This window comes from Pleurodeles waltl, chromosome 7 (assembly GCF_031143425.1).
Source record: "Pleurodeles waltl isolate 20211129_DDA chromosome 7, aPleWal1.hap1.20221129, whole genome shotgun sequence".
Classification (NCBI taxonomy): Eukaryota; Metazoa; Chordata; class Amphibia; order Caudata; family Salamandridae; genus Pleurodeles; species Pleurodeles waltl.
In genome coordinates this window covers 136,868,945-136,886,310 of record NC_090446.1, presented here as the reverse complement: position 1 = coordinate 136,886,310, position 17,366 = coordinate 136,868,945, and the positions used below count along the sequence as shown (strand labels likewise).

Here is a 17,366-nt window from a genome sequence, read left to right as displayed (position 1 = left end):
TTGCATAGGGGTCCTCAAATGGGATTCCAGATCACAAGCGTTTACATCGTCCAGTAAGGCCCTTTACTCTTGCCGGCTAGAGCATGTGCTGGCGATTAGAACACATTAGGGATGCTTGGAAGTCACCGGACCCATTACTGTGGAATATAAATAATTTACAAAACTATTCTTATTCTGTTCTTCTCGAGATGGAAATTGTTTTAAAATAATCTTTTTTATAGACCGTGTATACCCTCTCTCATGACGTAATATACCTTCTTTTGGAATTTGATCCTCCTCCGGAAGTGATTGGAAAGCGAGGGAGGCAAAGCCCAGTACCCTCTCTCATATACATCAATGGTGGACATACCCTTGAATGCTGGTGGCCATGTCTGAGATTGCTGTTATCTAGCTGCTACTATTTTTCCCACTCCACTGACCCTCATTAGTGAACAAAGTGATTAGGTTGTTCGGGCCAACTCAGGCGTTTTATAAATGTCCTACCAAGTCTTGCCATGTTGGCTGCTTCTTCAGCACTACTGCTACTTATGCTTCCTCAAGGCACTGATGGGCAAGAGAAGTGGAAAGGTGGGCAGGAAATATGGGTTTTTAAATATTTTTGTAAATAACTATCACTTTGCATTCTTTTCTAAGTGCTGAAAGTGGGGATATTCCTGTTAGGAGTAACACATCTCATCAGTAACATTTGTTATATAGCGTGAGGCATGTTCATATCTGTCAAGATTGGTTGAGGCAGAAAGCATTTTGCAGGAGGTAGGTTTTCAGACCTGTACAAATTTTAGGAAATCTTTTTTAAACCAGAAAGTATATATCCTTGGTAATGAAGAAATCCCCCCACCATTGAATGGTATGCAGGTTGTTAGAGGCTGGTCTTGAGTGGTCAGCTGGTAAATGTGGGTGATTTTGGTTAGGTAGATTAGGGCTCTCCCATTCAATACCTGGTGGGTAATGCAAAGGACCTTTGGTTGTAGCCACTGTTTTACAGATAACCGGCGGTGCCGAAAAGTGAGGGTGATGTGTTCCGTTTTTCACAATATGTCAGGTTTATATGTTTTGAGCCTTTGTAATGGTTTTGGCAGTTAGAATGGAGTATAAGGCATTACAACAGAGCAGTCTTGATACTGTGCCATGTTTTTGCTCCTTAGGTTATGAGGATGTGTATAGCACCCTTTTCACCCTAGGTGGTGTCCAGCCACAAGAGCAGATGTCTAGGCCAATTGGAGCTCCTAGTTGATCAGCAAGATCTTCAGTTTCTTGCGGACCTCAAGTAGTGATGGGGAGGTCCTGATATGATGGGTAAGGTTTTGGCAGCGATGTAGGAAAAAGAGCGTCCTCCTGTTTTGCTAATGCAAATGCAAGATATCTGGGTGAGGCAGAATGTGGCTGAGCGCAGTTGCCTACCTGGATGGTTTAAGTTAAGGCAGTGGTTGAGGTGGGCAAGTTCGGCATTGTGGAGGGCTTTGTAGGTGTGGATGAGCAGCTTGAATTGCCAGCGCTTCTGGATGGGTAGCCAGCGTAGCTGTCTGAAGTGGGGATTAGTGTGTGCGCTGCGAGGATGCGTTTGGCGGCGGCGTTCTCGTACTCAGTCTTGGTATGAGCTAGTTTGAGATACCAACAGTGTGTGTTTCTGTAGTCTTCTGTTGGTGATGAGGGCCTGGGTGACTGTGAGTCTGGTGTTTGTGGGGAGCCATTTGAATATCTTGCAGTGCTTTGCTGACGATACTGTGTGGTCAAATTCTTGGAGGAGAGGAGTACAGGAAAAAGGAAGGAAGGAAGGAAGGGGCATGTGGGGAGACACTTTCATTATTAATTCAACCACTGTGGGTCCTGTAGCACCTTTTCCAGTGGTGATGATGGTACCAGGAAAGAAATTGCTTAACATTGCGGGATCTGAGGACTGTATACAACAGTCCAGTACCCACCGCTTCCATGTTTGCAAGGGCACTGGCCCACATATAAAGTTTTTGCTTAAGTCCTTGATGTTGTTTATTTGTTTTATTTTAGGGGTAGTTGTTAGAGTGTAAACTTTCCAAAAAGAACTGTTGGGCTATGCACTGCACAAGGTAAAACATAACCACGGTGCAAATTAAAACCATGCAGGATTATAATTAAAATGCAGCAGCAGAGGAGGACCTCTAAACTCAATGACCAAAAAGGACTCTAGCGTCTGGACCCACAGAACAGTGCCCTACACAAGAATTAAATGTCCCATTGGCCTCTCTATAACTTTGTGATTTTTTTTTTTTGCAGTTGAAGTTGGTGGTTAAAAAAGGAAACAAAAATGAAAATGTGTACATTGGTGAGTAGAGATCCCTACGTGTCAGTCAATGCTTTGGCGGGGGGTGGTACCTTGGTTCGAGTGGGCTCTGGGCGGAGTCATTGGATGGATTCAGGAGAACCGGATAAATGGGAGGTATTTTTTCAGCCTTGCCCATCTGAAGGACCCACCATGCATTACATAACAGGAATACTATCTCTGTGACAGTTGTCAAATAGTTAATCTATGGCAGCATATGCCTCTTTTCCAGGGCTAGCCCTTTGAGTGGCCCATTGACCTCAGTCTCCCCCAGAAGGAGGTGCTGGAAGAAATGAAAATACCCAGACAGGATCTCATCCTCAAGCAGCTAGTGCGCGAAAGTGCAAATGAATGGAAACTACTGCTTTGCCACTAATGTGTTCCAGGTCCCCGATTCAGCTCCAGTAGCAGGAGAACAGCTCTTCCTTTCTTTTAAGCCTTAATGCTATACCCCATCCTTGGAACCTGTCATTGGAATGTTATAGGGTGAACATTTTAAGTCATGCTGATGGTTTTGATGTAAATTTGATTTAAGAAAGGACAGCTCTTAATGACATTCTCTTCCAGAGCGGGTTATGTGGATAACTTGGGGCGAGGAGGCTGGGTTCACATTAGGGTTGGGTGAAGTTTTGGACTTTTGTTGATGTAAACTAATTGCAAGTTTTCCTCCTCCTCCTTAGAGTTAACTTTGCCCCAGTTCTACAACTTTCTGCATGAGATGGAGCGTGTGAAGACCAGCATGGAGTGCCTCAGCTGAAATAGTGCCACCATTTGTGATGTCAGGCCATGACCCACCAATCCAATTGTCTGTGCTGCACAGTTCTGAATCAGTGTTATTTTATTAATTAAAGTCAGTTCTTAAAACAATTGTTCCTACTTCCTATAGATGAACGTTTTTCTTTGTGATGGGGAGATTGTCAGTAGACTGTGTGTGTGGGAGATAGATAGATAGATAGATAGATAGATAGATACTATAGAATACGGTCCAATACAGTCATGAACTTGTTCTGTTGACATAACCCCACGAGATGTAAGACAAAGTCTTTTCTACATATGACCAGGACTCTAAGATGGCAATATAGGAACATAGTGAAAGCTATTGTTTTATGTACTTTAATTTTAGATGTTTATTTTGGGGTAGTATCTTGAGAAAACAGTTTTCTTCAAAGGGCAGCTAACAATGGGCACTGCTTTGTATTAGATGTTTATTTTATTTTTATTTTGTAACTGTACATAAATAAATTGTTGTTATGGGCAAGGATACTGGCTTACCCACAGAGAGTCAGTCTCTCGTTTTAAAGTCATTTAATTTAATTACCTCCAACAGACCTACCTCACCTAGAAGAAACTCACTGTGATATATGGGGAGAGGTTAAATGCTGTCCCTATTGTGCCCTTGCGAAGGAGGATTTTTCTCCCATGACCTGGTCCTGCGTCATGTACGAGAGTTTTGGGCATCTGTGGTGCAGAGATGCTCGGCCACACCATGCCGTGCACCTTGGAAGTATGCTTGTTCGGATCCTTCCTCCGGCCAAAACCCAAGAAAGTGGGCAATTGTTTTCTATATTTAGGAATTAAGGTCCAACGGGTAGATTGCTATGACATGGAAAACAGGTTCAGTGGTATTCCATTGGGAAACCGCTTTCAAGGAATGGGCCCGAGCAGAGGACCAAGCACTCCGCAGGGAGGAGGCTCTGGGATTACAGAGAAGGTCACCCTATATATTTATTGGACTATAGCCCCGGGGAGGTGGTGGCCCCAGGGCATATAAAAGCCTTTGGAGGGGGGTGGGGGGGGCCTATGTGACGCTCCTTCCAATTTTTTACTTTTTTTTTGTAGTAAAATGTCTATGCCCCCGGAGCTAAATTAAGAACAAGCGTGGGAGACTGTGCTTGCTTTATTTCTCTATCTATCTCTTTGAAGTCACAAACTGTAGTCACCGTAGGGTTTTGGACAGACTTAAGCAAGGGCAACTGAATTATGTGATAAGGATAAAACTATGTTTTTGGCATAAATATGATGTTAGTGTACTTGTCACATAAGCCATTATCTTCTGCATAATTTGCAGATTATAAATAGTTATAGCACTCTGCAAAGGTTAACTGCTCACCTTTCAGTTGCGGATTACTGCAATCAAGGATTAAACTGGTACTAATTAAGTGAACATTTTGCCCAGTGTTAAGGTGTTATAATGACAAAAAAGTGAAATAATACTATCTCAAATGTATCTGCTTAGGCTGCTCAACTTTAATTTTCTTGAAGCATAATTAAGTTAGCCCTTCGGTTCGATGTAACCCTCCATTGCTGAATAATTCTAATTGAACTGCCCTTAAGAAATGCCTTGTCGGTCGTGCTTCGTTTAATATTCGGGTGCAGAATCCAATCTGATCATCAGACAGTGCATAATGCTAGAGCGAAAATGAAATTATACTATTTCTTTACTACATGGCTTTGGTGGAATATTCTCAGCCAGTGGCGTAATGAAACATGAGCCCCCTCCCCCCCGAACTCACTCGGGAACTCTCAGGCTAGGGTACTGGGCTGAGGTGGCCCCTTGGAGATCGGGCTTGAGCACCCAGATCAGCTCAAAAGACGAAAATATTTATGCTCGCTAAAACAACTAAGTCTTCCTTTCATCACTTCTAATCTCTGCAGTATCATAGTTGGCACCATGTTTAATTCCAAATTGCGTTATGTTAATATACTCTGTGAAAATCTCCAAATCACCAAAAACACCCATCCCGCTCTTCCTCCAAAACCTCCATTTACTTTTAGTGCTTGAGAAAAGTTCAAAATCCTGTGTCTCTGCTTAGTTAGCACTGCTTCCACCTTGCTCCACAATAAACCCTTCAGCCAGTGATCTGTCCACCGCCACTTTTCTCTATACCTAACTTCAGGTGTGTGGTCTGTGCAGAGTGCCACTTCTCTGATGTAGCCGCCGAGCTTTTGTATTCTCGTTTTTTAGGAATTCAACCCAGAGTAAGTGAAGTTTGTAGTGTGTGTGCTTTATAGGCAGGGCCACTAGAATTATTCAGTTTTGCAGCAACTGCTTTCTTTGTTTAATTATGGATTTGCTGCGTGTGCCACATAATCCATTATCTGCTTCTGCTGCATAATTAGGCCACCGTAACCATGCAATTGTGCGGCCACAGCGATTTGCGTATAATTATGGATTTGCCACACAATTTATCTGCCGCATTATCTGCAGATTTTAACCAAAAAAAGGTGCTTCTTACTCCAACAGTTCAAAAATGACTAAAAATGCGATGACAGCGTGCTGTTGTGCAGTGGACGGCCCTTTGCAAAGCTGCACTGCACACCTTTCTGTTGTTTGCTGCTATATTTGGACGTTAAACCGGTATCCGGGTTTTAAATGTATGGCAAAATATGGCGCATTATACAGCATAACTTGACTTTTCTTGCTGCATAACTTACTCAAACAGGCGGCGGAATTTGGCCCTCTCCTACCACATAATTCCAGTGGCCCTATGCATAATCTATAGTTTTCAGCAAAAAAATGCCTCTATCTCAAAGAGGTAAAAAGTTACTAAAAACGCTGCAACGTTTGTTGCCGTGCAGATGAAGGCCCTTTCACAAAGGTTGACTGGTCACTGTTGCTTATTTCTAAATCTGTCAAATGGTGTTAACGTTTACAAATACCCTGTTTATACTTTACATAAATTAACACCTCTAAATACATCTGCCATGCCTGCCCTTCTTGAATTGGCTATACAGGTTAAAGACCTTAAAATTCTATATTTTCATGTTTCCGGTGCACACTTTGTATCAGGGTGGTTTATGCAGGGCAAGTCTAGCTGCAAGGCAACGGAGCGCTCAATAAGGATGGTAGACTTTCAGGGGGTTTAGGGCTGTAAGGGAGTGGGACTTTGCCCCATCCTCTCCTTTGGGCCATTCCCTCTCTCATCTCCAATCCTTCCGTTGAAGCTGCCTTCAGAAAACAATACTCCAGGTTTGCTGTGCCAATGATTTAAAAGACATTTTACATTTCTGTAGTGTGAATCTTTTCGCAGCACACCAACACTCCTCTCGCTGCCATCGTTACCAGTTGTACACGTCATGTTGTGTTAGGTAAATTAATCGCAAAATCTCCCCCTGTGTTACGGTCTCCGACCTGTGATGGAAAGTGAAGCAGTTACTCGGGGGAAAGCGATGCCCTCGGCTCTGCGAGGCAGGAACGATGCGCGTGCGTCGGACTGATAACTTCCTCGTGTGCATACACGTCTCGGTGTGCTTGAAGCTGCCACGGAGACCGAGAGCGGGGTGGAGGCGGAAGGCCTCTGGAGCGCGGTCGAGCCCGGTGAACTGTGGCGGTACAAACATTTCTTGCACCCTGTGTGGTGGCCCTCCTTCTTCCAGCGCTGTCAGCTCGCTTCCGGCTGCAGGGGCGCTCTTCCTGCTGCGCGAGAGACCGCGCTAATCTCCACGGCCAGCAGGCGCGGAGGAAGGGGGCCATCGATGCTGGGGCCAGCGGCGGTTTCAGGGCCTGCCGTCTGCCTGCGCTCAACAGCTGGCCGCTCGCAGCAGCGAGAGGGCCTCGCGTACTTCACCTTACCCACAACTCCCCAGCCGCGCCAGGCTTGCGAAGATTTTATCACGAGTATTATGTTTTTTCATTAGGCAGTTTCTTTGGGTCTCAGACACCTTTTTAAATTCCTTTAACGGCTGACGAAACTGGTTCGGCAAAGGTTATTCTGGGGCCTAGCTATAAATTGTGATGCGGGTGCAGGGGCACCGGGGCACAGAAATATTAGGAGGCCACTGAATCTCAGTTATGGCTGTATTTTACTACCCAGCCAGCAGACACGGCAGGGGCACATGCCCCTTGCTTGCCCCAAGGCCCATGGTATTCCTGCCAAGTCACTGCAGTCTTAGCTGTTCGTTTAGGGGCTCTGGAACCCGATGAGTCTTTTTCTGCCTCCTCTTTGCTAGCTTTTGACTCCCGAGACACTTGTGCCGCTTCATATGGGTGTGACTCTGCCCCTTCAGAAGCATTAACCCGGCGCAGTCCCAGCCCTCCTGGGTTTTCAGAGACATCAGCACACAGAGACAGTGTGTGCGCTTTCATTCCATCGTGTCCTTTCCAACCCCGCATTCATAACTATAACTGCGTGTAATGCACGTCTACACCTCATGCTTTCATGCAACTAGCAGTTCGCTGTTCCGTGACGAGCATACCTGCGACTATTTCAGCACCTCACACCAACTTCTTCACATTAATAAACTAGAACTCGTATCCGACCAACCATGCACGTTGAAGGCGCCAGTTACTCGATGGGAACTAGACCCCCTTGTAGCTCTGCCAGGGCATTATATAAATTCTACAATGCAATGAGTAATGTTGCCATGGGTGATCTCTTTCAACAAAAGAGGTTCAAGAATTACTGGAGGCTTGGCTGTCACTTGGTGGCCAGGAGTCCAGCTTTCACTCCATCTCTTGTGAGGAGGTGGGGGGTGGGGGATCTTGTAGGAGCTGATGGAACCGAGTGAATGTGGAGAAGCACCATTTCTGAGAGCACATTGGTTGCCTAGCATGTTTCAACACTCGTATGCCAATGCTCTCACTGTGCTTGTGTCCATTGGGAGGACAGTGCACCTGTTTGTCCTGACCACACCAAAAGTACAGCCAGCTCAGGTCGCACTGCTCCCAACATGTGCTTGATGCCTTTAGAGTCTCTGGGTGCTTCTTGCTCAAACTGGTGACCCTCCAGCACAAGAGTGCGTGTCCACACACTTCTGCATGATGCAGCACTACACAAGTCCATGTTGTGTTCAGATTGCAAGGTAACCATCACAAGTTGTGCTGTCTCAGCAGTGCTATTTTCAGAACATTTGGCTGGACTTTAGCCTACATCCAAGATAAAATGGATCCCTCGCCTGATGGCCTGACTGCATTCATTACACCTACTAGTACTGTACTAACAGATTAACTCTCCAAAACCATTTTACTGCTTCTCTACAATCTTTTCCAGCTATTACTCGCGGTCATTCTTCAACATGTGGAATAACCCTTATTATCAGGCCCACAGCACACAATGAAAACCCCACCAATAGTACACAACAGCAGAAGCCAAAGCTGGATCTCTTTTATATGTTCAGAGGGCTATATTTAAGGGGTATCATGACATCAATACCTTCCACTAATGTACTTTGTTTCATACAAGTACAGCCCTATCCAGGTTCTGAAGACACACTGCAGTCATGAACAATGATGGCTTCATTCAAGACTGGGATGCCCACTGCTCGAAGCACTTGGTTATGACAAGCATTGACTGAGACACTGCACAGCTGTAGATACCTCAGGCCTTCGTGTTCCTCCTACCCACTCATCCGATACTCACTTTTTCAAACTTTAATCTTTTGAAAGCTTGACTACAGCAGCTCGGCCTACCTGGTTCTCCCAAGTTCACGCTTCATCACATTTAGCATCTCCAAAATCTTGCAGCCCGTCTTGAACTAGGTCTTTTGGACGTGAAATAATTTCTAATCTTCAGGACCTACACTGTCTCCCAGTTCATCCATGTATTCAGTTAAATCCATCTGTATTATTCACAAAACCTCGCTTTTAGAAACATACTCCCAGTGGACGTGCTTTGTTCCTCCTCCAAACGTCTTCTTGTTCATCTTGCATTAAACACTGCAGACATGGTAGCCACCCTTTCACTTACCTTGCTGCTAAATCCTGGAACAGCTCACCTGACTCATTAGGCTTATTCCATCAGAGCTCACATTTTGCTAAACCTTAAAAACTTGTCTCTTCAACATTCTGACAATTCCTGGTCCCACTGGGTTTTTCTTTCTACTCATCCTAGCTTTTGTATCATCAGTATAATTATCACCTGCAGGATACTGCGGTAAAGTGATTATTCGCACTTTGTGAATTATAATTCATTCATTTGCGCCAACAGCAAATGTTCAGCTCAAGAACCACCCACATAACTGCCTTTCATGCCCTGGATCCCCCTTATAACTCCTGTTTTTCCACTCTAAAACGCACACCTACTATTGAGACATAACGTAAATAGAAGGGGCGATGGTACCTCATTGCATCTACCTCCTCCCTCGCTCCCACAAGCAGTAATATAGCAAGGATGCAATATGCCCTAGTGCAGGTAATGAAAGTGGCCCCTTGGACTGCGGTTTGTGCTCTGGGCCCTGGTGCCACTGCATCTGCTGCAGCAATGGCAACTACGCCGCTGCCCACAAGCTGTTTCTTACCAACATTTTTATCTCCTGCGCTTCTCCCAAGAACCTGGACAATCTGTGCTTAATACACCTGTGTAGGAAAGTACCATCTTGCCTGCCATGTTACCCCCATTTTTACTTGTGTGTCTGTTTGTTTTTGCCTCTGTCACTGGGATCCTGCTAGCCAGGATCCCAGTGCTCATAGTTTGTGGCCTATATGTGTCCCCTGTGTGGTGCCTAACTGTATCACTGAGGCTCTGCTAACCAGAACCTCAGTGTTTATGCTCTCTCTGCTTTTAAAATTGTCACTGCAGGCTAGTGACCATTTACACCAATTCTAATTGGCACACTGGAACACCCTTATAATTTCCTAGTATATGGTAACTAGGTACCCAGGGTATTGGGGTTCCAGGCGATCCCTATGGGCTGCAGCATTTCTTTTGCCACGAAGAGGGAGCTCAGACAATTCGTACACAGGACTGCCACTGCAGCCTGAGTGAAATGACGTCCACGTTATTTCACAGCCATTTTACACTGCACTTAAGTAACTTATAAGTCACCTATATGTCTAACCCTCACCTAGTGAAGGTTAGGTACAACGTTACTAAGTGTGAGGGCACCCTGGCAATAACCAAGGTGCCCCCACGTTGTTCAGGGCAATTTCCCTGGACTTTGTGAGTGCGGGGACACCATTACACACGTGCACTACATATAGGTCAATACCTATATGTAGCTTCACAATGGTAACTCCGAATATGGCCATGTAACATGTCAAGATCATGGAATTGTCCCCCCCCCATGCCAAATCTGGTATTGGGGTGCCAATCCCATGCATCCCCGGGGCTCCAGCATGGACCCCGGGTACTGCCAAACTAACTCTCTGGGGTTTTCTCTGCAGCTACCGCTGCTGCCAACCCTCAGACAGGTTTAAGCCCTCCCGGGGTCGGGGCAGCCCAGTCCCAGGAAGGCAGAACAAAGGATTTCCTCTGAGAGAGGGTGTTACACCCTCTCCCTTTGGAAATAGGTGTTAAGGGCCTGAGAGGAGTAGCCTCCCCCGCCTCTGGAAATGCTTTGAAGGGCACAGATGGTTCCCTCCTTGCATAAGCCAGTCTACATCGGTTCAGGGATCCCCCAGCCCCTGCTCTGGTGTGAAACTGGACTAAGGAAAGGGGAGTGACCACTCCCCTGTCCATCACCACCCCAGGGGTGGTGCCCAGAGCTTCTCCAGTGTGTCCCAGACCTCTGCCATCTTGAATGCAGAGGTGTGAGGGCACAATGGAGGCCTCTGAGTGGCCAGTGCCAGCAGGTGACATCAGAGACCCCTCCTGATAGGCTCTTACCTGGGTAGGTAGCCAATCCTCCTCTGAGGGCTATTTAGGGTCTCTCCTGTGGGTTCCTTGTCAGATAACGAATGCAAGAGCTCACCAGAGTTCCTATGCATCTCCCTCTTTGACTTCTGCCAAGGATCGACCGCTGACTGCTCCAGGACACCTGCAAAACCGCAACAAAGTAGCAAGATGACTACCAGCAACATTGTAGCGCCTAATCCTGCCGGCTTTCTCAACTGTTTCCTGGTGGTGCATGCTCTGAGGGCTGTCTGCCTTCACCCTGCACTGGAAGCCAAGAAGAAATCTCCTGTGGGTCGACGGAATATTCCCCCTGCTAACGCAGGCACCAAACTTCTGCATCACCGGTCCTCTGGGTCCCCTCTCATCTTGACGAGCGCGGCCCCTACCCAGGAGCTGGATCCAAGTGACCCTGACAGTTCAGTGGTCCTTCTGTCCAAATTTGGTGGAGGTAACCCTGTGTACACTGTGAACTGCAACTGCTAGGGCTTCTGTGCACTTTTGCAAGGATTCCTTCGTGCACAGCACAGCCCAGGTCCCCAGCACTCCATCCTGCATTGCTCAACTCCCTGAGTTGAGCACCGACTTCGTGGGACCCTCTTTTGTTGTGTTGAGACTACGCCATGTTCAGATTTCTTGAACGCCTGTTCAGGTGCTTATACGGGTGCTGCCTGCTTCTGCGTGGGCTCTCTCTGTTGCTGAGCGCCCCCTCTGTCTCCTCCTCCAAGGGGCGACCTCCCGGTCCTTCCTGGGCCCTGGCAGCACACATTTTCTTCAACCGCGACTCTTGCAGCTAGCAAGGCTTGTTTGCAGTCTTTCTGCGTGGAAACAACTCTGCATCCTCCAGCACGCCGTGGGACATCTTCTGCCAAAAGGAGAAGTTCCTAGCTCTTTTCGTTGTTGCAGAATCTTCGGCTTCTTCCACCCTGGTGGCAGCCCTTTTGCACCTTCATCCGGGGTTTAGTGGGCTCCTGCTCCCCCCAACCCCGGACACTTGCGTGACTCTTGGACTTGGTCCCCTTCCTTTGCAGGGCCTCGGGTCCATGAATCCGTCTCCAGTGCTTTGCAGTCAGTTGTTGTCTTTGCAGAATCCCCGGTCTCGACTTTACTGTCTTTCTGGGGTAGTAGGGTAACTTTACTCCTACTTTTCAGGGTCTTGGGGTGGGGTATCTTGGACACCCTTAGTGTTTTCTTATACTCCCAGCGACCCTCTACACACTACACTAGGCCTGGGGTCCATTAGTGGTTCGCATTCCACTTTTGGAGTATATGGTTTGTGTTGCCCCTAGGCCTATTGCATCCTATTGTGTTCTATAGTGTTTGCACTATTTTACTAACTGTTTACTTACCTGATTTTGGTTTGTGTTTATATTTTGTGTAGTTTACTTACCTCCTAAGGGAGTATATCCTCTGAGATACAGCTGGCATATTGTCACTAAAATAAAGTACCTTTATTTTTTAGTAACTCTGAGTATTGTGTTTCTTATGATATAGTGCTATATGATATAAGTGGTATAGTAGGAGCTTTGCATGTCTCCTAGTTCAGCCTAAGCTGCTTTGCCATAGCTACCATCTATCAGCCTAAGCTGCTAGAAACACCTCTATTCTACTAATAAGGTATAACTGGACCTGGCAGAAGGTGCAAGTACCATCAGTTACCCACTATAAGCCAGGCCAGCCTCCTACAACCAGATAACTCACCCGCTACCTCTTCACCCACTAACCAACTGTAGCCTTGCATATACCACTAGATGGTTAAGTCTTTACTAAACCTCTAAGCAGGAAGAACAGCAGCCATCTGACTCCTCCTATTTGTTCTCAACGCCCAGTTGGTCTCCCTCTGTCAACTCCCCTCTCGCCCCATCCCCATCATGGGCCTGACTCACAGAGATAACGTACACTTTTTCAGATTTTGTGAATAGCCAAACCTACTAAAGTTACTAAAAAATGTAGAAGCAAATTACACATGTAGACTTAATTACAAGTATAATTTACTACTGTGAATAACTCCAGCAGTTTGTGATTAGCCCTCTGGAAATTCAATTTGGTGGAGACATGCAAGTAACACTTTTGGAGTCAACGAACACTCCTAATTTTATGAAAAGATAAAAAGTAGTAAACTTATTCTAAAGTGCAAATTACTCAAAAGTGTAAGTTACTTTTGTGAATCAGGGCCCATATCTTTCCTCGGCCCCCATACTGTTATCTCCTCTACTAATACCTCTTTTCTCTGCACTTCTGCCTATCCACTCAACTGAGTTATCTAGTGAATAATGGCTGTTCAATAAAAGAGAACCAACAAAACATTCTCAACCTCATATTAGTCTAGAAACCAGACATAGGCCCTCATTCCTACTTTGGCGGGCGGCGGTCGCCGCCCGCCAAGCGGGAACCGCCAGAAGACCGTACCGCGGTCAAAAGACCGCAGCGGTCATTCTGACTTTCCCGCTGGGCTGGCGGGCGACCGCCAAAAGGCCGCCCGCCCAGCGGGAAAGCACCAGCAACGAGGAAGCCGGCTCCGAATGGAGCCGGCGGAGTTGCTGGTGTGCGACGGGTGCAGTTGCACCCGTCACGCTTTTCAGTGTCTGCCAAGCAGACACTGAAAATCAATGTGGGGCCCTGTTAGGGGGCCCCTGCAGTGCCCATGCCAGTGGCATGGGCACTGCAGGGGCCCCACGACACCCGTTCCCGCCAGCCTGGTTCTGGCGGTGAAAACCGCCAGAACCAGGCTGGCGGGAAGGGGGTCGGAATCCCCATGGCGGCGCTGCTTGCAGCGCCGCCGTGGAGGATTCACAGGGGCAGCGGGAAACTGCCTGCTTCCCTTTTCTGACCGCGGCTTTACTGCCGCAGTCAGAATAGCCCCAGAAGCACCGCCAGCCTGTTGGCGGTGCTTCCTCCGTCCCCTACCCTGCCGGTCTCGGACCGCCAGGGTAGGAATGACCCCCATAGTCTTAACAACCAAAGTATTGCAGAGTCAACACTTCACTGGTAGTCCAACAAACAATTACTCAAGATGCCAAATTCATACCCATAACCACTGTGGAAAGGCTGAAGGAGGTTCTGTGATCATCCTTGAAGAATCATTACAAACAAACAACATTGAGAGCCATTTCGCCCACCCACACTCTACTTTTTTGCGGTGACCTACAGAACACAGCTGAACAAAAGAGCTTTCACAGATGCCATCTTCAACATTATCTTAGAAATTGCGTGAAACCATAACAATCCATGCATCCTGAATATTTTGCTTGACAAATGTTCCATGCCACAGCAAAGAACCATTATAATAAACCTAGAAGCGCCTGAGTTCTCTCCTCTAGTCTCTGGGACCTATAAACACAGTTATCAACACACCACACTCAGTCTTTACCCTACCTGAACTCATCACTTGGAATTAACCTAATTTCTGACCCCACCTCATCTCTTCCAACATCAACTCGATGAAATCTACATCCAGAGTTAACTGGACCTACAAGTTCTTCATCAAGAAAGAAAAACATGTTTACTATTCAAATCAGATGCCTCAAAGCTAAGGCCCACACAAGGGAATATACAGAGTCCTCACAGATTTCCATAACTTGGTGTGCATCAGCACTAAGATTCCTCAGCCTCAAGAACTCTGTAACTCCATCACAGATGCCTCCATAGCCAAAGCTAAGACACACCAGAATTTTATAATACTAAAAAGGCAGCTGGTTCAAAGCCACCTGAAGCCAAGACACTAGACATCTCACACTTGCTTCCTTCAAGCAACTCTCAACCTCATAATTCAAGAATCTGGACAAGGATGGTTGACATGCATGTTCACCTTGAGATTCCTGTCCGTAGCGAACCTAAAGGAACATTCCCATGTCAATGGAAGCCAGAATTTCAGCAATGAGGACAGTCAACAACTCCCTATGATTAGGTACCTTCCCCATAGAACTCTTGGTATCATGTATGGGCCACTCACAAACTGGTCATGTCCTGGTACTTCACTGAATTCACCCTGATCTCTAACTTGGATGATCTGAAGACCCTGTGGAAAGGAATGGTGTCACTGCTCTTTTTGAACAAAGCCGGTCTTCCACATTTTTAAAGACAAGAGCTTAAAAAGTACTCAGCCACGGTCATGGTGTAGTCAAGCCACAAGGAACTTATTTTTAATGTATTTATTTTTGCATTTAGAAAACAAGAACCACCCGACAGAGCAAAGTACCGTTCACATACAATATTCAGCAAACATAATCTGCTAGGAGGCCTCATATAAATAACAACAACGACCAGACATCAAGATAATCAACAGGATAGAGTACTCTGCCACATGAGTGCCCCCGCCCCAAGGTACAGGTGAACGTAAGAAACAAAGCCTAGAAGGGGTGGAGGGAGGGGGGAGAGAAGAGGGAAGAAAGTAAGGAGGGAGAGGAAGCAGCACTGCCATCGTATCGCCCATAAAAGAGGGGCCCATGCCCTGTTACCTCGGAGAGGAAAACAACCGCAGCTGAGTACTCAAGGGGATGCATGAAAAGGTAGTCTTCTCCTTGTGCTCGGGCCGCAAGGAAGGCTGTCAAAGGGGCCCATATATCCAGCGGGCGGGCACCATCTGGCATCAATTCCCAGTAAATCGCCAGCTGCTCCTGGCAATACGCATCGTCTTTCAACCATTCATCACATCGGGGTATCCGTTTCCTTCCCCAGCGCAGTGCCACCCTACGCTTAGCCAGCAGCAGCATCAATCCCACTAACCGTCTGAACGCAGAGGGAATCTCCTCCACGTATCCCAGAAGTGCAACCTCAGGAGTACTCGGCAACACAAGCCCAGTCATCTCTTCAAGCGCATGCAGCACCTCAGACCAGTAACCTTGCAGCACGAAACAGTCCCACGCCAAATGCAGAAAGTCCGCCTCTAAGTCAGAGCAACGTTCACATCTAGCATCCGCCCTAAGCCCCATTTTCTTCAGTCTACTAGGCGTGCAATACAGACGATGTAGGAAGTTAAAATGTATAAGGCGCAACCTGTAACTAGGGTTAAGCTCCCTCATTTGTGCGCAGGAATAGTGCCACTTCTTCTCCGGAATAGGCAAGCCCAAACCCGCCTCCCAGTGCACCCTAGCTTTGGACTCAGCAAGAGGCTCTGTAGTCTGCATACAAACATACAGACTCGTAATGAGTCATCGGGTGGACGGTGCCTTGTATATCAGTTCTAGCGCTCAGCACATCGGGGGCTCCGCAAGAAAGCAGGAGTACCGCGCCTGCAACAAGGCCCAGATCCTAAAAAAATAAATAATCGATAAATCGCAGAGGGCTCCCAGCGCGGTCTCCAAGGAAACGAACGTTCCGGCCGGGAAACAAGACCCAAAAGTGGTCATATTTAACTCCCGGAGGCGTTCATGATATCTGGCCATCCTGCAACGGGTGAAGGCCCACTACATCTTGCACCGGCATCGAAGGCACAAACACCTCACGCACCCCAGCCCGTCTTAGCAAGCTTGCTAAAGCCCATGCCGAACACGCTAGGGTCCACACTGCGCCGACGGGGCCTCTGCGGTCCGCCACCCACCCCATCCAATCTGTCAGGCCATACCGAGTCATGTTCAGGAAGCTAGATGCGGCTAATAACGTATGGGATGCAGCCAAAAATACACAAAGTGGGCCTGCGCACAGTGGTAATAAAGTTTGAGATCCGGGGCCACAAGACCTCCCTGCTTGAACGGTAGAGTCAGAGTCTTCCATGAAATTCTGGGCTGTCCTCCCACCCACGCGAGGGCCACAAGAGAAGATCTAAGTCACTTCAAGAAACCAGTTGTAAGAACAAGAGGTAAGTTAACAAAGATATACAAGAATTTAGGCAGAACCACCATCTTCGCTATCGCGATGTGTCCGGTCAGCGAGAGTGGCAGCTAGATCCAGACCGCCACCTTATCCTCCAGCCACGCAACTGTTGCACCATAATTAGCTGACCACAGCTCATCCAACTTCTGACTCAGCCAAATACCAATATAACGCACCGGCCCATCGGCCCATCAGAGGGGCTGGCCAGAGTGACACTGTAAGGTAGCATCAGATAAAGGCAGCACCACCGACTTAGACCAGTTAATCGTGATCCCGGAGATCTGGACAAATTGAACTACCTCATCCAACAAAACGTCGAGGTGCAGCTGCGGATCACGGACATCGGTTTACATAGAAATTAGAATGGGGCGCTGTCAGAATGCCAGCCCCCTATGATTATGGTGCTGTTGCAGGCGCGCCGCAAGGGGTTTCATCGTGACCGCAAAAAGTAGTGGCGAGAGGTGGCAACCCTAGCAATCGGAAAAGAATCCAACAGCATCCCGTTAAGTCTCAGTTTGGCAGTCGGCTTCGAGTACAGCAGACGGATCAGTTAAATGAACCTGGACCTAAGCCCCACTCTAGCTAGTAAGGTGAACAGGTACGGCCAAGCCAGCGAGTCAAACACCTTCGCGGCATCTAGAAAGACCGCCGCTGCGCGATCCTTGGGCCCGATCGTATGAGAGATCGCAAAAAAGGTATGAAGATTATAC

General features: G+C 47.3%; 1 protein-coding gene across 1 annotated transcript in view; it reads left to right on the top strand.

Annotated features, from left to right (window-relative positions):
- Nucleotides 1-3,163, top strand: part of COMMD7 (COMM domain containing 7) — a 79,615-nt gene extending 76,452 nt beyond the window's left edge. The window contains exons 8-9 of the mRNA XM_069243396.1: nucleotides 2,251-2,299; nucleotides 2,977-3,163. Of these exons, the coding sequence (XP_069099497.1) occupies nucleotides 2,251-2,299; nucleotides 2,977-3,053 (126 nt within the window). The 3' untranslated portion in view covers nucleotides 3,054-3,163. The remainder of the gene's footprint in view (nucleotides 1-2,250; nucleotides 2,300-2,976) is intronic.
- Nucleotides 3,164-17,366: the final 14,203 nt, after the last annotated feature.